The sequence below is a fragment of the Pelobates fuscus genome, chromosome 2, assembly GCF_036172605.1.
Source record: "Pelobates fuscus isolate aPelFus1 chromosome 2, aPelFus1.pri, whole genome shotgun sequence".
Classification (NCBI taxonomy): domain Eukaryota; kingdom Metazoa; phylum Chordata; class Amphibia; order Anura; family Pelobatidae; genus Pelobates; species Pelobates fuscus.
In genome coordinates this window covers 41,375,081-41,398,996 of record NC_086318.1, presented here as the reverse complement: position 1 = coordinate 41,398,996, position 23,916 = coordinate 41,375,081, and the positions used below count along the sequence as shown (strand labels likewise).

Here is a 23,916-nt window from a genome sequence, read left to right as displayed (position 1 = left end):
TGTGACGCTCCTCTAAGAAATCAGAATTGCTGCTGTGTATTATTCTATACTCTACTGTAATTCATTTACAAACACATTTTTGAAATCCCATAATTTCCAACATTTTATACTGATCAAGAGGGACACTTTCATGTTAGGGGTGTGAGTGGAGTGGTGGCCAGGGGCGGGCTGCTCTGAGGTCATTTACCAATTACACGTTATGCAATTAAAATGTAATTTAGAACAAGAAGACTGTATGGTATTTGCACAGACTGTTTTCTAAACACATTGTTTTTGTAGTTTAACTCCTTAATGACAGAGGCAATTGTCCAAATTCTGAACAAAACCAAACCTTGAATGTGCGTTAAGTATAAGTTTCCACTGAAAATGATCATCCCTTATGTATACCTAAAACATAAGGAATTTGATGTCTTAATAAAAACACTTGGGATTTAATAATATAGTAATGTGTTGCTTCTCTTATGGAAAATATACAATAAACCATACACAATATATAACATATAATAAATATATAATAAACCATACACAATATATAACATATAATAAATATACAATAAACCATACACAATATATAACATATAATAAATATACAATAAACCATACACAATATATAACATATAATAAATATATAATAAACCATACACAATATATAACATTTATTAAATATATAATAAACCATACACAATATATAACATATAATAAATATATAATAAACCATACGCAATATATAACATATAATAAATATATAATAAACCATACACAATATATAACATATAATAAATATATAATAAACCATACACAATATATAACATTTATTAAATATATAATAAACCATACACAATATATAACATATAATAAATATACAATAAACCATACACAATATATAACATATAATAAATATATAATAAACCATACACAATATATAACATATAATAAATATATAATAAACCATACACAATATATAACATATAATAAATATATAATAAACCATACACAATATATAACATATAATAAATATATAATAAACCATACACAATATATAGTAAACCATACACAATATATAACATATAATAAATATATAATAAACCATACACAATATATAGTAAACCATACACAATATATAACATATATTAAATATATAATTCACATTTATTATAAGAAACCCTTTTTTTAATAGAGGCTTGCAAGCCTCATATTATTATTATTTTTGTTTATGACATTTTCCCAAGAGTTCATGCTCTGGGATAGCACCACCATGAAACCTGTATGACCACAACAAAGATGGCGTCTCCAGCTTCCGCCATCACCAGCAATGATCTCGCGAGAGCCGTGGCTGCCGGGCGCAGGCGCACTGGGAGATGAATGAGCAGCCTCCCCTCTTACGTCATCGCTGTGTCTGGCAGCTAAAGGGAGAGACAGGAGCCTGAGCGAACGCTGCCGAGTGTGTGGGCGATGATGGTGAGTGCGGACTGGGTGCCTAGCGTCAAATGACGTCATGCTGGCTGCGTCACAGGGGCAGCTATTTGATGACGTTGTGTTTGTTTCCCCCAGGTGTGCAGTGTCCATGCTTTCCATGGGGGGTGGGGGGATTACAGTCTGCTATGGAAATATCTGCTCTAGCTATGGGGGGGTGGGCACAGTATGGCCCTTTTAAAAACTTCATAAACTTAAACCAAGGTGGGATTTATTCACTAAACTCCAATTAATTGTATCCTGTAAATTAATTGCATGTGGACATAATTGCTGAGTGTGTAACTATTTTTGCACTCCAAATTTCTGAAGCTCCTAGTGTTCTTGCTCGCCAGATAGTTATAGTACCTTCTCATGAACTGCTAAGTATTTAAATGTTGTTTAAATTATTAAAGATCTCGTTCAGAACAGATTTTATGATCTTACCAATTATTTGTCCTATCTAATGAGACTTTGAATTATTATTAACATTGCTTTCTTATGATGAACACAGTAATCTAATTTAACGTTGCCATCTTGCCAATTTTATATTGATATCTGCACTTCTTGTAAAAAGAAAAAAAAGAGGACACACTCTCCTCACACAACTCACTTCAGCAAATTGAAATGCTTCAGTGGTCTGTAAAGTCCCTTTAAGCAGAAATAGAGAAGATATTTAATCAAATTTGAGCTATATAAATAACTATTTCGAGGTAAGGGCTCTGAAGAATGTTAAAGAGCTTACCATCAATGCAGTAATTTGCTGTAACATTTATTTTCCTGGCATATGGTGGCAGTACAATAGGGATGTAATCTTCCCATAGGCAAGCATCTGAAAGAAATCAATTAACATAAAAAGTTCCTCCCCTTACCAGGTAGAAGAGACCCTGCAGCCTTAGGACCTCCGTTCTCTTTTTTTGTTCCAACAGGAACGGTCGGCATCTGGAAGATGGAGAGCAGTGGTGAGGCACATGGGTTGCTGCCAGGGGGATTGTGGCCTACACTCTAAAAATCCTGGAAGAACATGGGTGGATGATAAATCTAGAAAAGTCACATCTTACCCCTTCAAAGTCCATCCTATTTTTAGGGTTTTTGATCAAGTCAGATACCCTGTCAATTCATCTTTCAAGCAAGAAGAAGACAAAGATAGAGGTTGATAACGAAACTTCTTCAGGCATAAGAATGTTCCGTAAGAAAAGCCATGCAGGTTTTGGGTCATCTGACCTCTACGATTCCAGCAGTAAAATGGGCCAGAGCGGAATCAAGGCCCTTACAATGGGAAATACTTACGCAGTGGTCAAAAAAGGAAGAAGACTTGGATGCAATCATGTGTATATCAAATCATACAAAAGAGAGAATCTCTTGGTGGCTGCAGGAAAAATTCCTTACAAAAGGCCGGTCCTTTCACCTAAGATCCTGGGTAGTAATTTCAACAGATGCATCAAAAACAGGTTGGGGAGCTCACCTAGATTATCACTTAAGACTGTTTGGTCAAAAGACGAAACAAAGGAATCGTCAAATTTCAGAGAAATGCTAGCAGTCTTCTACGCCCTTCAACAGTTCGAAGTTTTCATTTTCGGGAAAGCTGTAAAGATCCAGTCGGACAATCAGACTACCGTGTCCTACCTGAACAAACAAGGCGGTACAAAAGTAAAAAAAATTGTACCTTCTTTGCTCTCGAATTATGTCCTGGGCTCAGTACCATCTGGAAGACATTTCAGCCGTTCACATTCGGGGGTAGACAACATTGTTGCAGACTATTTGAGCAGATCAAAATGGTCCCAGAACGAGTGGTCGCTCAATCAAGTAGTCTTTGCTCAGCTGGTGGGGAGATTAGGCCTTATGGCAAGAAGATCAAATGCAAAAGTAAGAGCGTTTGCCTCCCTTTTCAGGGTAGACAGGCCTCTGGTAATAGACGGTCTTTCAATCCAGTGGGAATTTCCCCTTGCTTACATTTTTCCCCCGGTAAGCTTAATTCCGAGAATTCTACACAAAGTGTCTTCGGATCAGGCACGTCTCCTGGCCATACTGCCGTACTGACCAAATCGCAGCTGGTTCTCGGGTTTGAGGAATATGACTTTAAAGTACTGGACTCTTCCGGTTGCACCGGATCTTCTGGAAAACGCGGATGTCCCAGTGGAAGTATTGGAGATGTTCAAATTGACAGCTTGGCTGCTGCAAGGCTGATTCTGCATCATAAGGGTATTAAAAAAAGAGGTTTCAATTGCTTTTAAACTCCACTAGTAGCTCTACCTCTTCTATATACTTGAAGATTTGGACAAGATTTCTTCACTGGTGCATTACTAAAGATTGCATTAGATCCCATCCGTCTGCTGACACAATCCTTCATTTTTTTTTTTTTGCAAGATGGTCTTGAACAGGGTTTTAGTCGGTCTACCCTCAAGGTCCAAGTTTCTGCTCCAAGTCATTTTTTGGTAAAGAATTGGGCTTCTAATCCTCTCATTAGATTTTTTTTTTTTTAAAAAGCATTAAGGATCTTAAGGCCTCCTATAAAAGTCTGCTTTCCCTCTTGGGATTTGTCCTTAGTTTTAACATTTCTTTGTTCTCAACCTTTTGAGCCGCTAGAAAATGCCTCTTTGAAGAAGGTATCCCTAAAATCCCTGTTTCTAGTAGCAATTACTTCAGCTAAGAGAATTGGGGAACTGCAGGCGCTGTCCTCTTCGCCTGACTTTACTATGTTTTATCTGGATCAAGTGGTTATGTTCCCTAAGCCTTCATTTCTTCCGAAAGTCATCTCCTCCAAAGTTATCAACCAACCTATTTGTCTGCCTTCCTTCATTGGTCCGGCTAAGCCGGATTGTGAAGTTGATTGGAACCTACTGGATGTAGGGAGGTCGCTTAAAATCTACTTAGAACGCTCCTCTACATATAGAAAACGGATAATTTTTTCGTGAATTTCTTTGGAAAATTCAAAGGTCAAGTAGCATCCAAAGCCACTTTGGCAAGATGGTTGGTAGAGGTTATAAAGTTGGCTCATTCTTCATCGAACCTTCCTATACCTGCTTCCTTGAAAGCACATTCCACTAGAGCCATGGCTACGTCTTGGGCCGAAAAAGCATGTGCATCTCCGGAAGAGAGATGTAAAGCGGCTACCTGGTCTTCTTTCAACACCTTTGTGAAGCATTACAGGCTAGACGTATTATCTGCCTCTGACGCTGATTTCGGGCACAAGGTGTTACAATCTGTTTTGGACTAATTCCCGCCCTTACTTGGGATCTCGATATATCCCTATTGTACTGCCACCATATGCCAGGAAAAACTGCAGTTTTACTCACCGTAAATTCCTTTTTCCTTAATATGGTGGCAGTACAGCACACCCTCCCTTTATCTAATTAATAAAGTTTTTTTTTTTAGGCTTTTGTGTTTCCACTGTGGTTTTCTTGACACGTACTGAGGTCCTAAGGCTGCAGGGTCTCTTATACCTGGTAAGGGGAGGAACTTTTTATGTTAATTGATTTCTTTCAGATGCTTGCCTATGGGAAGAGTACATCCCTATTGTACTGCCACCATATTAAGGAAAAAGGAATTTACGTTGAGTAAAATTGCAGTTATTCAGAATAATAGGTGGAATACCGTCTTTAACCACTCACTCTGGGTTATAGTTGAATTAATCTGTTTGATCTAATAATAGACACTCCATACAAGTACTTGAACAGCCAGGGGAAAACATGATCTTCTTTGGTATTTGAGTGTGGATGTGGTAGCTAACAGTTTTTTTGAAAATCATTAAATTATACTTGCTAAAAAGAGACTGTCGGCAAAGCTGCCATAACCCATGCAAGGAGAAATCCTAGTAATGGTGGTTGGAATGTTTGTTTTTAATATAAAGTCTGTTACCTTTACAGGTAAAGAAGGAGTCAGACTTCTTATTCAGCTAGTATAATTTTAATGGCATGCATCATACTCCATACTGAAACTTACCGGTACTGGCATTCTTGGCCTGTGAGTCACTGCGCATGACATACCTGTGGTTGCATTAGCAGAGATCGACTTGTATTTTTATGTAACATTGAACAATAACTGTTCATTATATGTAGGGCGGACTCTATGCTTGTCCTCTCCAAACATAATCAGGGTTATTTCATTGTTGGGAATTCAAAGTGAATTTCAAATTTAAGGCCAAAATAGCTCAATTGGAAAAATTCTCCATGTGGATCAGCTGCTTTGGTATAAAATGTGGAATTCACGTTGAACTCACTTTGAATTCCTGACAATACTCACTTTGGTAAATAACTCTGTAGAAATCCCAATGCAAGTATCCAGCTATAGATTCAACAAAGAGAACATTCAAATAACTTGCATAAATCTCAGCGTCACACTTTATTATACAAAATCCAGCAATATTATAATTTAAAATGTATATAGATTTTTAAGGAACTCATGACATCTGTACTACAGGTGTATGTTTATTGACATTATCATAAGAGCTCCGGTGCTAGTTAGACTAGTGCCCTTGGCCTCATTGCCCTCTAGATTGAACATATTGACAGGTTGTGGATTTAAAGGACACTAAGAATCCAGACCACTTTAATTTCATTGATGCAGGGTTTCTTGGGTCAGTGTTTCAATATAGCAATTTCTACATTGCGGGTCTAAACACACCTTCACCAATTGTCACCCACTAGAAACAAGTCAGACTCTGTTCTTGATGTTCAACATTTTCTTGCATTGCTAGAAGACATTGAACGTTCTATCAGTACAACAAATGCAGCTCTCATGTGAGCACACCTACATGACATTGAAAATCGCTTGATAGGCGGACCGTGGTAATTGCCACACATGTGCCTTATGTCCACAATGCTTCTTTACAGTGCTGCAAAGAGGCTATCTCAGCGCAGAATTAGAGGTCTTTTTATTTTTCTAAAAAGGCGTGCACTGGAATCAAAACGACCCTGTAACTATTTGAGCCAAATATAAACCTGCTTGGGGGGGTCTATAGTGTGTGTTCCTTTAATCCTGGATGGTAAGTACAATTTGAACATGATATAGTATTCTTTTCAGCAAACCAATAAGTTTGAATGACTATCTGTTCCTGACCAAATTAGAAATAATTAAATTGCGTGCACGCAGAAGTAAATTCACACTGACACGAGGTTCAGGTTAAATGAAAGCACTTCAGGAAATTTAATGGCAAGAGCACAGAAAATGGGTGCGCAGACCCTTATAAAGGCATTATTACATCACTACAGAATTCAAGATAACATAGAATTATAAATCCTTAATTGGTTAAGTGGTTAGTTCAAATGCCCTCCCTACTGGGCGTGCCATCTTATGTCATTACTGTCGTCATGAAGTTCTCCTCCAGATTCCAGCACCATCTTGCCAGCACGAGGAGCTCACTCGATGGGAGGGGGCTTTAGCAACCATTTTGAGTAACTGTCACGTTAGTCTCTTCAAGGTTAGTTCTCGAGGCCTTTTTAGCAATTATACATTTTATTAAGACTATCTGCTACAATGTTTCACTTAACAGGATCCTAGCATTTCCTGCTGACACACTATTTCTATGAACAAAGCATTCTTGTAAGATTTAAACTATGAGGCCTATGAAAGGAATATAAGAGTATAGATTCAAAGGGGGCCCAGTAAGGGTATAGTTTTAAACAAAGGGGCTAATAATTCTACAACAAACACAATGCAACAAGATATACGCTAGATAGAAGGTATACATTGGGAGAGAACAGAGGTTACTGATGCAGAAGAATTCTTGGTCTTGCCATAATTTTGAGTAGGTTGGTGTGAGCTAGAATGATCCCTACAAACAAAGCTGGCATAGTGAAGCAATTGAGTGAATGTGTTAATACATTTTGGCATTAGCCAGAGGAAGGAGTGTACTTTATATTGAATTGTAACTGTGGTATGGAGGTGGAGTCATGCAGGTAGAACATGTTACTTGACACCAAGCACTTCCTGGAAAGGGTATGAGAAATATTCCTGTCTGTACGAGCAACTGTACAACACAGACATCTGCGCAATGGTTTAATAAGCTGGAGAAGTGGAGAGGATAATGGTACAAGGTGAGGAGTGGGGGCTTTAACCTGCAGGATTTGCTTTCAGTGATGCATTGAAGAAGGTAACGGGTCATCCATAAGGCCAGCCCAGTACCTGTCTTTCATTTAGCTGCAGATAATAGCCTGGGATCTATGACGCTTTATACATTTATTTGTGTACCAAAAAGATGAAGCTAAAACACAGATCCCCAGCCCAAATCCTATGAATACTATATTTCATGTAATATTTGTAATGCTGTTCTGTTGTTCGGTGTGTCAATGTTTAGAAAGGAAATAAAACCACTAACCATAATAATTCTCTGTTTTTACATGGTTTATTTAGCAACGTCTCTTGTGGGTTTATCGTGGTAATTTCTCAGTACAACCAGATCCCAGATTGCAAGCTCTTATGAGCAGGTCCTTGTTCGCCTCTTGTGTCTGTTATGCCTCGTTTCCACTGAGCGGATCGGTTCGGGTTGGTACAGTTTGGAAGGTTTAGAATGGGCCAGCCCATTCTGGTGAGCGTTTCCACTGCAAGTCAGACCTTCAGGACCATGCAGGGTTTAGAAAAAATGCTCTTCCTGTCCACCAATCAATGGATTGTATAGTAGTTCCGCCCTAACCGAACCGTTCCATTTTCTATGGCCCACATCTGAAGCAGGACCCTGAATGGTGCGGTACGGTTCGCTTGTATGGACTACTTTCATAATGGAAACACCCAAAATAGCGAACCGTACCGAACTGAACCGAACCGATCCGCTCAGTGGAAACGAGGCATTAGTAACTTGTTAAATAACCCCATTGTTTAATTGTACTGCAGAAAATATTAGTGTTATATAATGCTGCTAATAATATAAATGCTTTGTAATGGTGCCCTTGCTAGGCCTGGCATTTTATGAAAACGCCCATCATACTATTCGTGGCTCTGACGTTGTTACTGTTTGTCCTGGTGGTAAAATGTCTAAATATTATTGCGTTGTCCTAGGCGGCTGTGTGTAAATATAGATGTGCTGTGCTGTGCACTGCTTAATGGACACAGTGTGTCATCCACTCATTACTGTCCTGGGATTTATTTGCTAATCAGTGTGCAGTGTAACCCTTCCAATGCAGGTCATGTTTGTGGTGGATTTTGTTTTTCCTTCTAAATCTGTGACAGTGAGGTCAAGGTTTAGAACAATTTACAAATGTTTGTAAAAGCTTGCTAAAAGGTGTGTTGTTTTTTTTTTTTTTTTTTTTTTTTTTTTTTAATAAGATTAAAATGTTTTTTGTTTGTTTTTTTTAAAATCTATTTTGCATTGGAAAAGCATGCAACTTTAAAAGGTTTCTCCAAGCACTATAACCACTTCAGTGCACATACAGAGTTTAACCACTCTATCTCCAGCAGCACCATTTGGGTGTCATTAGCAGCGTTCCGGATGACAAGTGTCAGTTCTGTGCACGTTGGACGTCTGACATCAGCACGCTGGCAATAGGCGTACAGTGGTGGCCGCTGCTGTCCCTTTTTATTTGTGTGTGGTTTTATTTTTTTTAAACAATTTGTGTATTCAGCTGGGTTCAACGTCATACATTTTTGTGCAGGCTTACATTTATAATGTTTTATCTGCCTCTTAATTTGTACAGATTTCTTTGAAATGTATTCCAATAAAGTATCTGGCTTAAAGAACCATTTAAAATCTTAGTGAATTCCACATCAGTTTTCCCTGGCGCAACCCCATTGTAAGTTGTTGATCGCTTTCAGTACGGCCTGATCTTTTACCTGGGTTCTGCTTAGCGTGTCTCTCTATCTCTCTTTGCCTCCACTACATCCGCCAGAGGATCAGAAGCTCCTGCTTAGTCGCTTCCGTTAACTCTCCTGACCTAAGACCTGCAGTGCAGGGCTAACTCATTGGCTGACCATGTCAGCTGGGCTTAGCTCTGAGAGCTTCTGGTTATCTGCTGGCTATAGTGGCGGAGAGAGAGGCATTAAGTGGACACCAGATAAGAAGTCAAATGGTTTGAATACTTGGTTGGGAGGCCTCCAGTTATAGGAACATTACAAGCACCATAACACTATAGTGTGCTGTAGTGCTTATGGTCCTTGTAAGTGTTACTTTTACTCTACCCTACAGCCAGTCATTGTCATCTTCTTACCTGTTTAATGGGGCTTAAAGGGACACTATAGTCACCTGAACAACTTTAGCTTAATGAAGCAGTTTTGGTGTATAGAACATGCCCCTGCAGCCTCACTGCTCAATCCTCTGCCATTTAGGAGTTAAATCCCTTTGTTTATGAACCCTAGTCACACCTCCCTGCATGTGACTTGCACAGCCTTCCATAAACACTTCCTGTAAAGAGAGCCCTATTTAGGCTTTCTTTATTGCAAGTTCTGTTTAATTAAGATTTTCTTATCCCCTGCTATGTTAATAGCTTGCTAGACCCTGCAAGAGCCTCCTGTATGTGATTAAAGTTCAATTTAGAGATTGAGATACAATTATTTAAGGTAAATTACATCTGTTTGAAAGTGGAAACCAGTTTTTTTTTTTCATGCAGGCTCTGTCAATCATAGCCAGGGGAGGTGTGGCTAGGGCTGCATAAACAGAAACAAAGTGATTTAACTCCTAAATGACAGTGAATTGAGCAGTGAAATTGCAGGGGAATGATCTATACACTAAAACTGCTTTATTAGCTAAAGTAATTTAGGTGACTATAGTGTTCCTTTAACATTTCAAGATCTATGCTACTGGCCAGGTCTCAAACAGTAAAATTCGGAAGAAGCGCTGAAGGGAACCTATAGTCCAGAAATAATTATTGTTATTTGTAGGATTATAGATTCCCTTTAAAAGTTACACAGCACTGCCTGTTTTGCTAAGGTGCCAGTCTAACAATGTTAATTTTCCTCATGCCTAATGTGGTTTTTATATTCCTTTTATTTGCAACAGGAAGAACCGGTCCAACAATGAGGGAAGCTGGCAGAAGAGACGTTATGAAGTCCCATGAGAGGTAGATTCTTTTTATTATGGCTGTTAAAATGCAAATTGCAGTATAGTATGTGACTGCCGATTTTATTACTTCTTCATTATTTGCTGACCCTTAAAATAAGTGTCTCCATAGTTTATAGCCATTTACCACATACTATACATGTCCATAACTACAATTATCATCACCTGTGTGTGTTTGTATTCTAAAATATTCTTTTAGATACCAAGTTACTGTTCTTCACGAACAAATCAACAAAAACATAAAAACATTGTGCATTAAATGTGTTGAAATCCAGTAGGCAATAGTTATTAATGGGCTCACAAGATTTACCATGCCCTCTCCAGCAAATCTATTTGATCTGTCTGGGATGGAGTCAGAGCCTTTTCAGTATGCGTTAAGGGCGATCACATGGGAAGCCACATGTTTCTTTAAGCACCATGACCATTACATCGTGCTCTCAGCCAAGTCTGTATGATTTGGTGAACTTGATTTTTATCAGACCGGAATAACCCTGGACACCTCATACAGCAAGGTGAGAGTCAAGCTGTTTATAAACGTTTATAAACTGTCAGTTTGGGTTCTAGAGTGTCCTTCTAAAACAGAATGTGCTGGGGGAGAGCCAGGTGCTCTACTGCACTTCATGTACCTCAAAAGATGTTATTTTTGAAATTGTGTTGTCATGTAAGCTGTTTTTAAAGGAAAACTGTGATCATGTTTTCTTTTCCTGATCAACATTATTTTCCTTTTTTTTTTATGAATACTCTTTTTAAACTGGTCTGGACTTGCAAAAAGGAGACACAGAAAATAGCAAAAACTCAAGAATGGGGCACAAAATTAGAAAAACAAAAATTAGAGAGACATTTAAAACAAGAAGAAAAAACAAACCAAAACAGTTCCCAGAAACATAATTGTAAAATAGCAACAATATAACTTTCCCAACACTCTTTTATTATCTTCCAAAGAGCAATGACCATGTGTTTCATTGTGCAATACGGTTTGCTAGGTTACACAGCACAAACTTTACACTGGCCATGTGGCTTTTTGTATGGTATTCTGGTCAATAAATGTTTGTGAAAATCTTTAGTCATTCAGGGGAAGGCTGCTTATGATATATGTTGTATATTTCTCATATAATATATTTCCTTATTTATCTAAACATAAATAAATTTACTACGTGGAGTACTCTTTTATGAAAGTAAACCCTCTCTGAGCCTTCATTTTGTTTTTGATTTTAATGCTACAAGTCTTCATATTACAGAATTTCTTATGCCATATTTGTAATTTCCTTTCTAAGGATGTCCAGATCGGGGGGCAGGGGCATTGAACGCAAACGTTGCGATTCGTTTATCAACAGCCTCTTTGAAGAAGCAGAAGATGGTGGCGGACTAAATGCCTCTCCAGAAGATGTTGAGAGTCATGTAAGAACACCGCATAATTTACGTTAGCTTATTAATCTTATTCTATAATCCACAAACAAAATTGCTACTACACAGGCTTAAGGTACTCACCACAGCAAGCCTGGAGAGACACATTTACCAGGGTTGAACTTCTGCCCAGCACTGCTGGTTCTCAACTCGTTGGGTGTGGAAATTGTGAGCCATGCTAACTGTAAATACCAGACTATAGCTATTTATCCTTCGCCCCCACCCCTTTCCTATTTCTTTTTAATCCCTGACATAAAGTGCCAGAACTGTGTGTTTTCTGAAACAGTGAAGGTGTTCTGTTAAAGTGACTGTTACCTCAAACCTACCTTTCTTCTATTGCTTCCTCTTTTCTTCATTTCTGATCTAGGGATCACTTTGCCTTATGTATTTATTTTTCCTATGCTTGGTAGTCTTGAAAAAGGTGGCGCTTAAGGCATAAGACAAGCTCCACTTCCAAGATAGTAAAGCTTCCATTTCCAAGACCATGAAGCTTCCTTAAGCTCTACCCATTTTCAAGATTTGTCAAGAGGAATAGATCAGAAATTAAGAAAAACCAAAAGAGAAGAGGAAACAATGGGACAAAGGAAAGTCTGTTGTGACAGAGCCACTTTAACTCCTTGCTGTTGGACCTCGTTTAATGCAAGACATGTGGTGTCAGTCTGTGGCTCTCTGAATTTACTGTGTAGACCATGTGATGGATAGACCTCTTATTGGAAGCCACTGGTTGCTTTGCTCTGTCTTGGAATCGGTTGTAATTTTGCTATATGTATTCTTTGCCAGAGTTGTTCATAAAAGTATTGTCGTTATGAAGTACCCCATTGTTGTGTCCATATTACTATAAATGTGTTTTCACGTTGCCCTTCCCTTAACAATAACTAAATAAAAATGATTTCTGTTAGGACCGAGAAAGTTGTCCATCTCCTTGCATTGCTCCAGAAGGTCATGCTCTGCAATCTGTAATACGAATCCTGCTGTTTATGCATTCGGACAAATGAATTAATCAGCAGGTGGACCAATGTAAAGACTATCCCTTCTTTGAGTGTTTACATAGCCACCTCTTGCTGATGCCTGTCCTAAGGTGGTGTCTGTTCTTTGTCCCACATTCCTGTCTACCAGGAAGCGTGATGTGATATCTCACAATTTCTTTTTTCTCGGGTTCAAGTGCAGTTTACCAATTTTTTCGATAAACCTGATTTCTGCTACCTTGGATGTATATTCTCCTGAAATAGTGCAATGGCAGAGCATTTTGAAAAAAACAAATGGTCTTATTGTGTGAGTGCAGACAGGTGGGTTCTCCTCTAAATAGACAAACAATACATCACTAACACGGCATTCTGCATTCCGGACTTCCATCATTATTCCATCAATCAGATTAAAATCAGCCTTTATTCAAAAACAAATATATACTTGAACATAATGTGCAGGGGAGACGGGGGACTGAGAAGAGGGATGTTAATGCATTTTGTGGTTTGCAAGACACAGCCATAACCACCCCTACCAGTCCAATCTAAACAATATGTATTGTAGCCAATCAAAGTGTAGACTCACTTTAAACTGAGAGATTGACATACAAATTGTGCAGAATTAAGACTATCGACTAAGGAGTAAATTTAATTTATTGGAAGACATACTGTTCGAACCATTGTATGCTCTTCACACATAAAGCACACAACAAGCTAAAGTGCTTTAGGTGTTTGAAGTTTTCCTTTAAATCTAAGCCCTTTCTTCTTCCCACAGGTAGATGTTGTTATCAAAATGTGGAAAAACGGCTTCACTATCAATGATGGCCAACTCAGGGACTACGGAGATTCTGCAAATCGCCAGTTCATGGATGCTATGCGGAAAGGGCAAGTGGAACAAAATATCTTCTTGTGGCAAATTAATAATATATGAATTATACTTTAGAGACTCTGCAATGCAGCAGTAATACCATGGCTTTAGACCTGTTTCCCAAAAGTAAAACGTACACAATTGATAGGAACTCAGAACATTGTCATTGAAAATGTAACACGTAACGAAAGTGTAGCTTCCACTTTCAAGCTCTGTCCACTCCCACAGTTGTAGGAATCAGGTTTCCTCTCACTCGTCATGAGAATTGCTCTCTGGAAGCTCCCACAGTCTCATAGAATCTGTCATAAACATCATTGTTCTAATTTCATAAATGCACAAGATTAAACAACTGATTTGGCTGTTGGCAGATGTCTGATGGAACCTCCACGAGGTAAAAAAAAAAAAAAGATGGTGGTGCCTGTGGTTACCATATCCCAAACATGGAAGTCACTATTGGGGATTTTTACAAAATGCATCAAGAACCCTGAAGATAACAGAACTATTCTTGCAGTTAGTAAGATATTTATTGGCAGGGCAATAAGGAGTGAACAGTTAGGCATAATGTGTAATACTGGGGTTTAGGATGTTTTGATGCCATTTGTGATTGACAGCACATTACTGGTTACTTAATTTGAATGTTTATTACAAAATCACTTGAATATATAGCGGGACAGAAAATGGCTGTTTTTGAAAACCTTGTTTAGAAAAGATGCACCTGTTCAAATTGCTTGATATATATATATTCTGGTGATATTATGTTACAGCTGCCAATGTAACTATAATGCTAAGTAAAGTTATATGATTGTAAACAAAGGTTGAGAATTAGAATGCACACAAACCTAGTCCCTTTTTTATTTTATTTTTTTATTTTTTTTGATCCCAGTGATGCTCTGGAACTAATCATTTATCACATCCTTGTGATCACTTACCCAAAAGTCTTCTAATGTCACTGTGTCAGTAATATGTTTTACTTTTTGTGTTTGGCAATATCCAGGGAGTTGCCCACTGAGCTGCAGAGAACATTTGAGAAAGAAGAGTTAGCTGTAAATGTTGAGGACAGGAAAACTGAAGACTACTCTTTATGGAAGCTGCAAGTTAATCCATTCTCTGGTCTGGGTCACAGACTTGGAAGGTAAAAACACGACCGAATGTAGTACTACGGGCAATATGCTGGCTTTCCCTGCTTATTAAGGCAATATGTATTGCAGTGTGGTTGCAGTAACAGGGAGCAATGGACATTCATGTAGGAGGGTTCTCCTGCTTTCACTTGTGGTTCAAATCTTTGGCATAACAGGTGGGGGATGGGTCTAAGTTTAAAAAAAAAAACGACTCCTGTACCGTGACACTTTAAGGCAATATGCTGGCTTCCTCCAGGTATTTGGACACTATGCAAGCTTCTGCCCTGGTTATTTAGACAACATGCTAACATCCCCCTAATTAGTCAAGACAAAATGTTGGCTTCCCCTAATATAAAAGTAATTTCTAGACATTGCCTATCGATGAAAAACATTTTACGTAAGATTTAATTCTGTCCAATTACACTCACAATGTAAAGGGATGAGGGACAAACACCCAAGGAAGATATGAGAATAAAGTGATTTGAATGTTCCTGAGGATGAAAAGGTGTTCATGAGGAGGGAGCACAGTAGGTGGGAGACTGCAGAACGAGGTTGTAGGGGATGAGGAGTTAAGGAACCTTATCTAAAGAAGTGTATTTTTAGGAATGGTTTTTGAAGGACTGCAGTGTCTGGAACAGTTAGATGTCCTGACTGAGGGCATTCCATAAGGAGAGGACAACCCTGCAGGAGAGAGTCTGGGGTGCTGGTGTGAGAATTGAACAGTAACAGGTCGTTGTAAGCAGGGGCTCAGTTTATTTATTTATTTTTTTAAGCAAAGGAAATTTCTGCATCATGACCGACCACGGCAATCTGCCTGCAGGGTAATGGTTATGATAGATTTGTTGACCTTTTAAGAAAACGGGCACAAACGTAGCTTTAGAGCGAGTTTTGCATTGGTTGAGTTTTAAGAATCGGTAAGTCATCCAGTCAGATATAGAGAAGAGGCAGTCTATGACACGATTCAGAATATCGAGAGAAAGATGCGGAGAGGTAGATTTGGGTATCGGCATACACGTGATATTGAAAGCCATAGAATGGTATTGGGTCACCAAGGCATGCAGTCTAAATTGAAAACAGAGCCTCGAGGCACTCCAAACAGGAGAGGTACAGAAACCTAAAGGTCAAGTCAATGAGGTAGGAAGAGAACCAAACAAGAACAGTGTCACCATGGACAAGGTTAAGAAGGAGAAGCGGGTAGTCAAAAGTGGCAGAAAGATCGAGCAGAATAAGGAATACCCTTTGTATTTAGCTGTCGCTAAGTCATTTAGTCACCTTGGTCTGACCGGTCTCAGTGGATTGTTGGGAGTGGAAGCCAGAATGTAGCAGGTTTAAAAAAAAAAAAAAAAAGAGGTGGGATAGTCTGTAAGTAGAGTATTAACAAGTAAAGCCGGAAAACATGTAATTCTATTAGTCTTAATCAAAAAAACGACATTTATTGGATGGAATTCACATGATCCGAATCTCTCAATGGATGAAATTCAGCTTGGCCAAATTATTATTATTATTTTTTTTTAATTGGACTAACTGAATTTTTCTCACCCATACAAAAGTCATATTGTACAAAACCAATAAGCTGTTTAATTTAAGCGCAAAGAGATAAAGAAACTGTTTTCCGGCGGGTAGAAACCTTCTTGTTACTTTCTCTGTCACAGTGCCACTCCCAAGATCATCACCAAAGAGTTTAATGGCTTGGAAAATGGGGATATTCTGCCATCTGTCGAAGTGAATGAATTGGAGCCTTTGACCAGCCTAAAGATTTGGTTGGCAGATGGAAAGCAGATTGTGCAGAGGTTCAACACATCTCATAGGTAATGGAATACTTACAGTTACATCTAATTACTGATCATTTAGATCTAGATTAAATTTATAAGCAATGTAAACAAATTGTCTTGTGAGCCAGACGGGAGTTGCAGTATGAGCTTCTCCACCTGCATCTCTATGGTGATCAGCAGCATTTCCTCTTCCTTTCCCTAACCACCTCTGCTTTCTCACCTTCCCCCACTACAATAGCAGCCTGACATTGGTAGGTTGTGACCTCAGCGGCCCAGGAGAACGTTCATTCCTGTAACCTTACAGAAGCGTTTTCATTTATGCAGATAATCATTTTGAATTGGTCAGTTGGCTGTTTACATTTTAAGGGATTCTCTTAGATTTAAAAACATTCTAACTTCGTAGTAGTGGTTGTGGAGCATTAATCCCTTTTCTCTCTCCGTGTAAAACATTGCTGTTCCTAAGAACACTAGATCCTCTTCCTCCTTAAGACCTTGAAAGTCTTCACGTCCGATTTCATCACACATAGCATAGGAGAAGCATTGGATTGGCCACACACGTGCCATTGAAAGAATGCATCCAAGGATTCTATGCGAGAAATATTAACAATGTTTGGAATCCTTGTCCTGTGTGTGATGCCTCTGAAGGAGACGACAATCAAAGATCTTAAAGGGATATTCTATGCACCATAACTACAGCACACTGTTGATGTTATTGTGCCAGCAGTCTTTGGGCACCTCTACCCACAATCTCTCAAACATATAATAACTATTTGACCCTTACCTTGCTGTGTCAGGCATCCGTGGCTCTTCTGATCTGTGTTGACATTCATGCTTCCTCATTATCATACCAGGCAAACCGTGTTCGCTGGCTGAGAGTGTTGGCCTTTAAGGAGGAAGCACCTCTAGTGACGGTCTGTCTGACAACTAGATACGTGTTCTAGGCAAAATGTCAGTAGTGCTATTTCTCTGCATCCACAGTGTTTAACATTGCCAGAAAAAGGAGCAGAATCTAGGTACCAAAACCACTACATTAAGATGTAATTGTTTTGTTGATTAGTGTCTTTCCTTTCTTTTCCTTTTTTTTTTTTTTTTTTTTTTTTTTATAAAGGGAGGCATTTGTTTTAATACATTTTTATTAGGTAAGTGATTAACCCCTTAATGACACAACTTCTGGAATAAAAGGGAATCATGACGGAATATTTCCGTCATGTGTGCTTAAGGGGTTAAGAAATATTATTTGTTTACAATGTCTTTGTAAGGCAAAACAGTGCCACCTAGTGGAGATATGCCAGTGTTAAAGTTCAGTCTCACTGTAATGGTGTTACACCTTCCTATTTTATATTTGGGTTTTTTTCTCCCCCATTACGTTTTAGGATTTTATATGATTTGGCAGCCTGTGGCAGGGCCCGTCAGATTATGTTCCTTCTTTTTTAAATCCCCTAATAAATCAGATTTTGCTGCTACGCAGTAAATGCAGACCTCTAGTACTGGACGGCTTTGAATGTAAATTTCACTGACACATTGTTTTTGAAAAAGTTGAGCAATTGGCAAGAGCACTCAATTTGTTTCCATGGTGACTTTTCCTCTTTCAGGACTTTTACCTCAACATTTCTGTCATCAATTGTTACATTTTTTTAAAAAGTGTTTTTGCAAATTTGAAGACATTTTTTATTCTTTTTTTCTTTCTTTCTTTCCTTTTTTTTTTTAATATGCCTTGAGGACTATCTGGAAAAGGGAGCCCGTGTCTGGAATGCCTGGTGGTGGGGAGAATCCTCTGCATTGTACTAGACAGGGAGCATATTTTTATTTTGTTTTGCATAGAACCATGTATTTATATCCATTCTGACACGTGTGGATAAAAGATATGTAGAGTAGGCAATATTCTACCACACAATAAAAACAGACACAAATTGTTAACGTTTGAGCAGGCTAAGTTGTGGTGTTTACGCATAAGTGGCCTACAACCATAAATCTCAAACGTTTAAAACCTATAACTTTTAACCCTTTACATCAGTGGTAGTCAACCTTTTTCTACCTACCGCCCACTAATGCATCTTTTTGGTTGAAAAAATTTCCTTACCGCCCACCAGTTTTCGCGCAAGTGCAGAATATTTTTTTCGAAAGGAGGGTGTTTTAAAAAAAAAAATAAATGTACGTACATTTATCCTTTTTAATTTCCAATTAATGCATGTTTATAATGTTTTTAACTTTATAAAGTTTAATGAGAAAACAAAGTAAATTGAAATTACCTTTACTAGTGATTAATGAGATCCTTGAGGTTGATGCTGCAAGGCTAAATATTTGATATCTGGTTCGATTTTCTTAATGAACAAACGAAGGTCTCCTCTTTCGGTGATATTCAGACGACTTCGCTGTTTGCGCATAATATGATTTCTCATCTGTGCGTCAGCTCCCCTCTTCTGCCTCCTCAATTCCCCTCCCCACCTTTCCCCCCCCCCCCCTTTTTTTTTACCTTCCTTATAGCAATGCCCAGTAGGCAGGCTGAGCTAGGTATCCCACTATAACAGACTGGCACACATACATACATACATACATACATACAGACACACAAGACACACATACATACATACAGGCACACACACACACACGAGACATACATATAAAGACACATACACACATACAGACACAAGAAACAGACACAAATACATACACACATATATACAGACATACACACACACGACACATACAAAGACATACATTCAGACACACAATACATAATACAAAGACACACACACACACGACATACATACAAAGACACACACACACAAGACATACATACAAAGACACAAGACATGCATACAAAGACACACACGACATACATACATACAAAGACAAGACACACATATATACAGACATACACATACATAAGACACACATACAGAAACAAACAAGACATACACACATATATACAGACATACACACACACACACAAGACACATACATAAGACATACATACAGACACACACAAGACATACAAAGACAAGACACATATATACAGACATACACACACACACAAGACACATACATAAGACACACATAGACACACACAAGACATACATACAAAGACAAGACACACATATATACAGACACACACACACATACATAAGACACACAAGACATACAAAGACAAGACACACATATATACAGACATACACACACACACAAGACAACATACATAAGACACACATACAGACACACACAAGACATACATACAAAGACAAGACACATGTATACAGACATACACATACAGACACACACAAGACATACATACAAAGACACATACACAAACAAACACACAGATTATATTTAAGTCACCCTCCTGTTTCCTACCTTTAAAGTGCAGGAGGGTGACTTTCCCTGGGGTCCAGGGGTGGCTCAGGTGGATGGGAGTCAGAGTCCCCACTCTGACTCCCTCCTCCTCCTTCCTCCCGCGCGGCTCTCTGTATGCTGGGAGGAGTGACCGGGGAATCACTTCCTCCCAGCTCTGTGATGTCATCACAGGGGGCCCGGTCGCGCTGTTAAAGCGCCCAGCGCTGACCGGGCCCCCTCACAATCCACATCCATCGGGTGGCCCTGACAGCATGGGGCACCCGATGGACCCCTCCATATGCGGCCCTGGCGGTTTGCCGCGGGGGCCGCAAGTGGTGATGGCGGTACCCTGTCACAGCGGTACCGCCGCCTCGCGCCCGCCCGCCTGCCTGCCCAATTTGTAAAAAAAAAATTGAAAATCCCTACCGCCCACCTGGAATCCTGAAACGCCCACTAGTGGGCGGTAGGGACCAGGTTGACGACCCATGCTTTACATAGCTTAATTTTGCTAAACACCACCAAATTGCCAGTGAGTTTTGGACGACCTGACCACCTTTTTATTTAAAACCATTTACCACTATATACTTTCTCAGAACTTGACCTTGAGGCGGCCTTTCTGCCCGCATTGCTTCCATAACGACAAATAAGTAAATACAATGGGAGTGAGGCAGGAAGTCTTATATTCTCTCCCCCCCCCCCTAATTCAGCTTGTGACTATGACCTAATCCCAAATTCCAGTTAAAGGAACAGAGCACACACAAACAAAAATACAGCTTTACATTTAACAAGGCTACTTAATAGCTAATAAATATGGGGATTCAGTGTCGAGGCAATTATATTGTCCGTCTGTACGTCCTGCTGTAATTTGGGAGAGATTTTGTTTGCCGGCAGTCCTGTTCTCGATGCCTTCAATAAAATCCGAGTTTTGTTTTGAGGATTCGTTTGATATATTGGTCTCATCCTGAGGATGCTTGATTGGAAGGAATGCAGAGCGTTTGCAGAGATATCACTGTGTATGTAAAATCCTCCAGACTCCTGTTTCATGGCCCATTAATCACCCAATTGCTGTTATTGTCTATTTAATGACACGGAGAATGGTTTTACTGATTGTGTTTGATTAGATGTACGCACTTTGCTTAATCAGCAGGTTACTTATTAAACTCCAGCAAACTTGTAAATGGTTCCAAAGTATTTGTGTCATTTTAAACTAGACTTGTCTTGGCTCGCCTTTTTGGACCCCCTAAAGATGCCATTTTAACCTATTCTGTGTATTAAAGGAAGGTTTTCATTACTGTATAATCTGAGCAGTGGTGACTGTTTAACCCGCTTGCTACTAGGCACTGCAATATGTTCATTGTGTGTGTGACACCACTAGGCACTGCCGGGCATTATAATGAGAAGCAATTATTCCATCCCGTCATACTTTAGAGAAGCAGAAATACAGGTGTGTGCCATCCTCTGCATTCCAGGAGAAGTACTGACAACACGTCACCATACACAGTGGCCGGATGTTTCACAATGACAATTGTACTTGAGTACAAGAAATGCGCAGTGTTGCACTCTGTCTTTTTAATTTTGGTAAATCTATTTCCTACCAAAATGTCATATTCAGTCCGTTCCCGATTTTATTTTATATTTTACATTTTTATTTTTCTAAGACTTTACATTTTTAAAGAACGCAATTTTCCTTGGGCAGAAGACGAAGATATTGTTTTGTGAGTTGTAAAAATATTTTACAGTGTTTTTGTTTTCATGCTTCTTATTGATGACCTCTCTTCATCTCTACTATAATTGATGGAGATGGCACAGTTGCCCCTTTATTTTCTCTGGTACTTGGTGCCAAAGGGCTTGAGTTCTCTCGATCCCTTTTTTCGGAGTATGGACATTTATTACCATTGAGTTTGTGCACCACTTGACATTGTACTTTGTATGGATTGGGGAGACATTCGATATACACTGGTATTACCTTGTATTTTATGTTGCACTTTCATAAGTACCATAGCACTAATGTATGTTGAAATGGTTATAGTGCTTGGAGGCTGTAAGTACCATCCTGCCGTTCTGTGAAACCATTTTTGAGCAGCTTGACACAAACCAAGGGTTCCCCAGGTGCCTGTGTCCTTTCTCCTTTCTTGCCAGAATGCTGATGCATAGTTCCACTTCCACATTAGCGATGTTAGTTTTCATCCAAATTTGGGCCGCTTTGATCTGCTGATAGAATCAGCTGACATGCTCAGTGGGTCAGTGCTGTCCAACATTGGATGAAACAGTCATTGCAGAATTGGGACCTCTGCATTAAAAATCCAGTGAGAAAGGGGCTTGATTTAAGATAAACTGTTCAAGTTCTTTGATAAAGAACCACGGGATTATGCTTGCTGCCTCTTAACACCATGATCACTATAACTTGCCCTGTAAAAAGGCATCAGATGTACAGCTTCCTAATGTGCAACATTAAAAAAAAAAAAAAAATTCTTACATTTTTATGATAAAATCTAGTCTTCTAGAAAAGTTGTTTTAAGCTGTATTAATTTATTTAGTATTTTTTCAACACTGAAATATCTTGATAAACCCATGTTCCCCGAGAATCTTAGATTGTAATTTTATATTGTTTTATTTCCACAGGATCAGTGATGTACGGGATTTTCTCGAGAGACTTCCCCGTAAGCCCGGGAACGCGGCTTTCACGCTGGCAACCTCCTTCCCTTTACGTGAGCTGTTGGATGAGGCCATGACTCTCCAGGAGGCATGCCTGCACAACAGCGTTCTGGTGCAGAAACTACAAAATAACACAGAGCCTTTCAGAGACTCCTAGCTTTCTGCAAAATGCTGAACTTGAAACCATGTAGCAGACGGCGATTTGAGCCTTGGAGTTCCAGTATATGTTGCGCTTATTTAATTTTGTCAATATGAAAAAGCACTGTGAATGGACTTGTAGTATCCCATTAGATTAGTAGCACGCCTTCTTTGTGTTTTTGGAGGCATGTGTGAAGGGATTGAAACTTGCAATACTGCCTTAGATAAACTCCGAGAGCTCTGGTGAGTGCAGTGGGGTGCATTCCTAAGACATTGTAACAGCCAATTAAATTGCCTCTTGGAGATTTTGCTCAGGACCCCCTTTTCTTTTCTAAATGATGTTTTTTTTTGAAAGCCCCCTTTTCAAGCCTTTCTGACTATTGCTATTTGCAGTGATGTCTGGGTATTTTATGGCACTGACTACTTAGTTCTGTAGTTTTTTACATTTTTTTCCACTTGTTTTACTAGTGGGAAGAAAATAAGAAAGAGGTTCCTTTAAATCTCCCTGTATCTTGTCTTTCATCTACTCCTCCCACTCCCTAAAAAAGGAACATTTTGTTTGTTTGCAAAGTCTGTTTTTGTTTGTTTGTTTTGTGTGTTATATAATCCAGTGTGCTGTTTCTATAGAATACTGTTATTGGTATAAATTAAGGGCTTTTAGAATCCCTTGGAAGCCTAAAGGAAAACTGAAATTTTATTTATTTTAAAGTAACACTCCGTGTGCCAAAACAACTTCATTTGTCAAGCAGTTTTGTGAATGGGGAGCCGCTGCTAGTCTGAGAGCATCAATTGATGCCTTCGGACAATTGATTGTGCCCAGTTCGAAACTTCCTGTTTCAATCATCGGACTCGGCTAAGCTGAACAGCACTATAGACGGTTGAACCTTCTTAATTCTGATGAAGTTGTTGTAGTGCTCAGAGAATTCCTTTAACATATGTTAAAGGGACAGGCTGAGCACCAAACACACTACAGTTTGGTGTAGTAATTATGTTGCCTAGACTCAAACCATTTTGCAGCAGTTTGACAAAACCTAGGGCTCTTTCCGACACCCATAAGCCACCTCTCTTCAGCCACATAAATAATACATAATTGACACTACTAAATTACTAATATCCATTTTATTCAACTTAAAGTTCAGCGATGACCTGTAAGCGCAGGGGGCTGGAGAGCCCAGTGATCCAAAATGGTTTGTAGAATGGCATAGCCTGTTTATGCACCACAACCACCAAAACT

General features: G+C 39.0%; 1 protein-coding gene across 2 annotated transcripts; it reads left to right on the top strand.

Moving 5' to 3' along the window:
- The first annotated feature begins 1,386 nt into the window (after positions 1 to 1,386).
- UBXN2A (UBX domain protein 2A) lies at positions 1,387 to 23,235 on the top strand. Of its 2 annotated transcripts, none has more exons than XM_063442116.1 (7): positions 1,387 to 1,458; positions 10,376 to 10,436; positions 11,710 to 11,833; positions 13,577 to 13,686; positions 14,664 to 14,801; positions 16,440 to 16,595; positions 22,512 to 23,235. In XM_063442116.1, the coding sequence occupies exons 2-7, from the start codon at positions 10,393 to 10,395 to the stop codon at positions 22,699 to 22,701; spliced, it is 762 nt and encodes a 253-aa protein (XP_063298186.1). In that variant the 5' UTR covers positions 1,387 to 1,458; positions 10,376 to 10,392; the 3' UTR covers positions 22,702 to 23,235. The 2 variants fall into 2 exon arrangements, with proteins under 2 accessions (XP_063298186.1, XP_063298185.1); XM_063442115.1 differs by lacking the exon at positions 1,387 to 1,458 and adding an exon at positions 7,394 to 7,484.
- The last annotated feature ends 681 nt before the right edge of the window (positions 23,236 to 23,916 follow it).

What these genes read in the sequence shown, in the direction of transcription:
- UBXN2A (XM_063442115.1), top strand. An exon ending in CAGAAGATGTTGAGAGTCAT is followed by an intron (nt 11,834 to 13,576) that starts GTAAGAACACCG and finishes TTCTTCCCACAG; the next exon opens with GTAGATGTTGTTATCAAAAT. An exon ending in AGGTTCAACACATCTCATAG is followed by an intron (nt 16,596 to 22,511) that starts GTAATGGAATAC and finishes TTATTTCCACAG; the next exon opens with GATCAGTGATGTACGGGATT.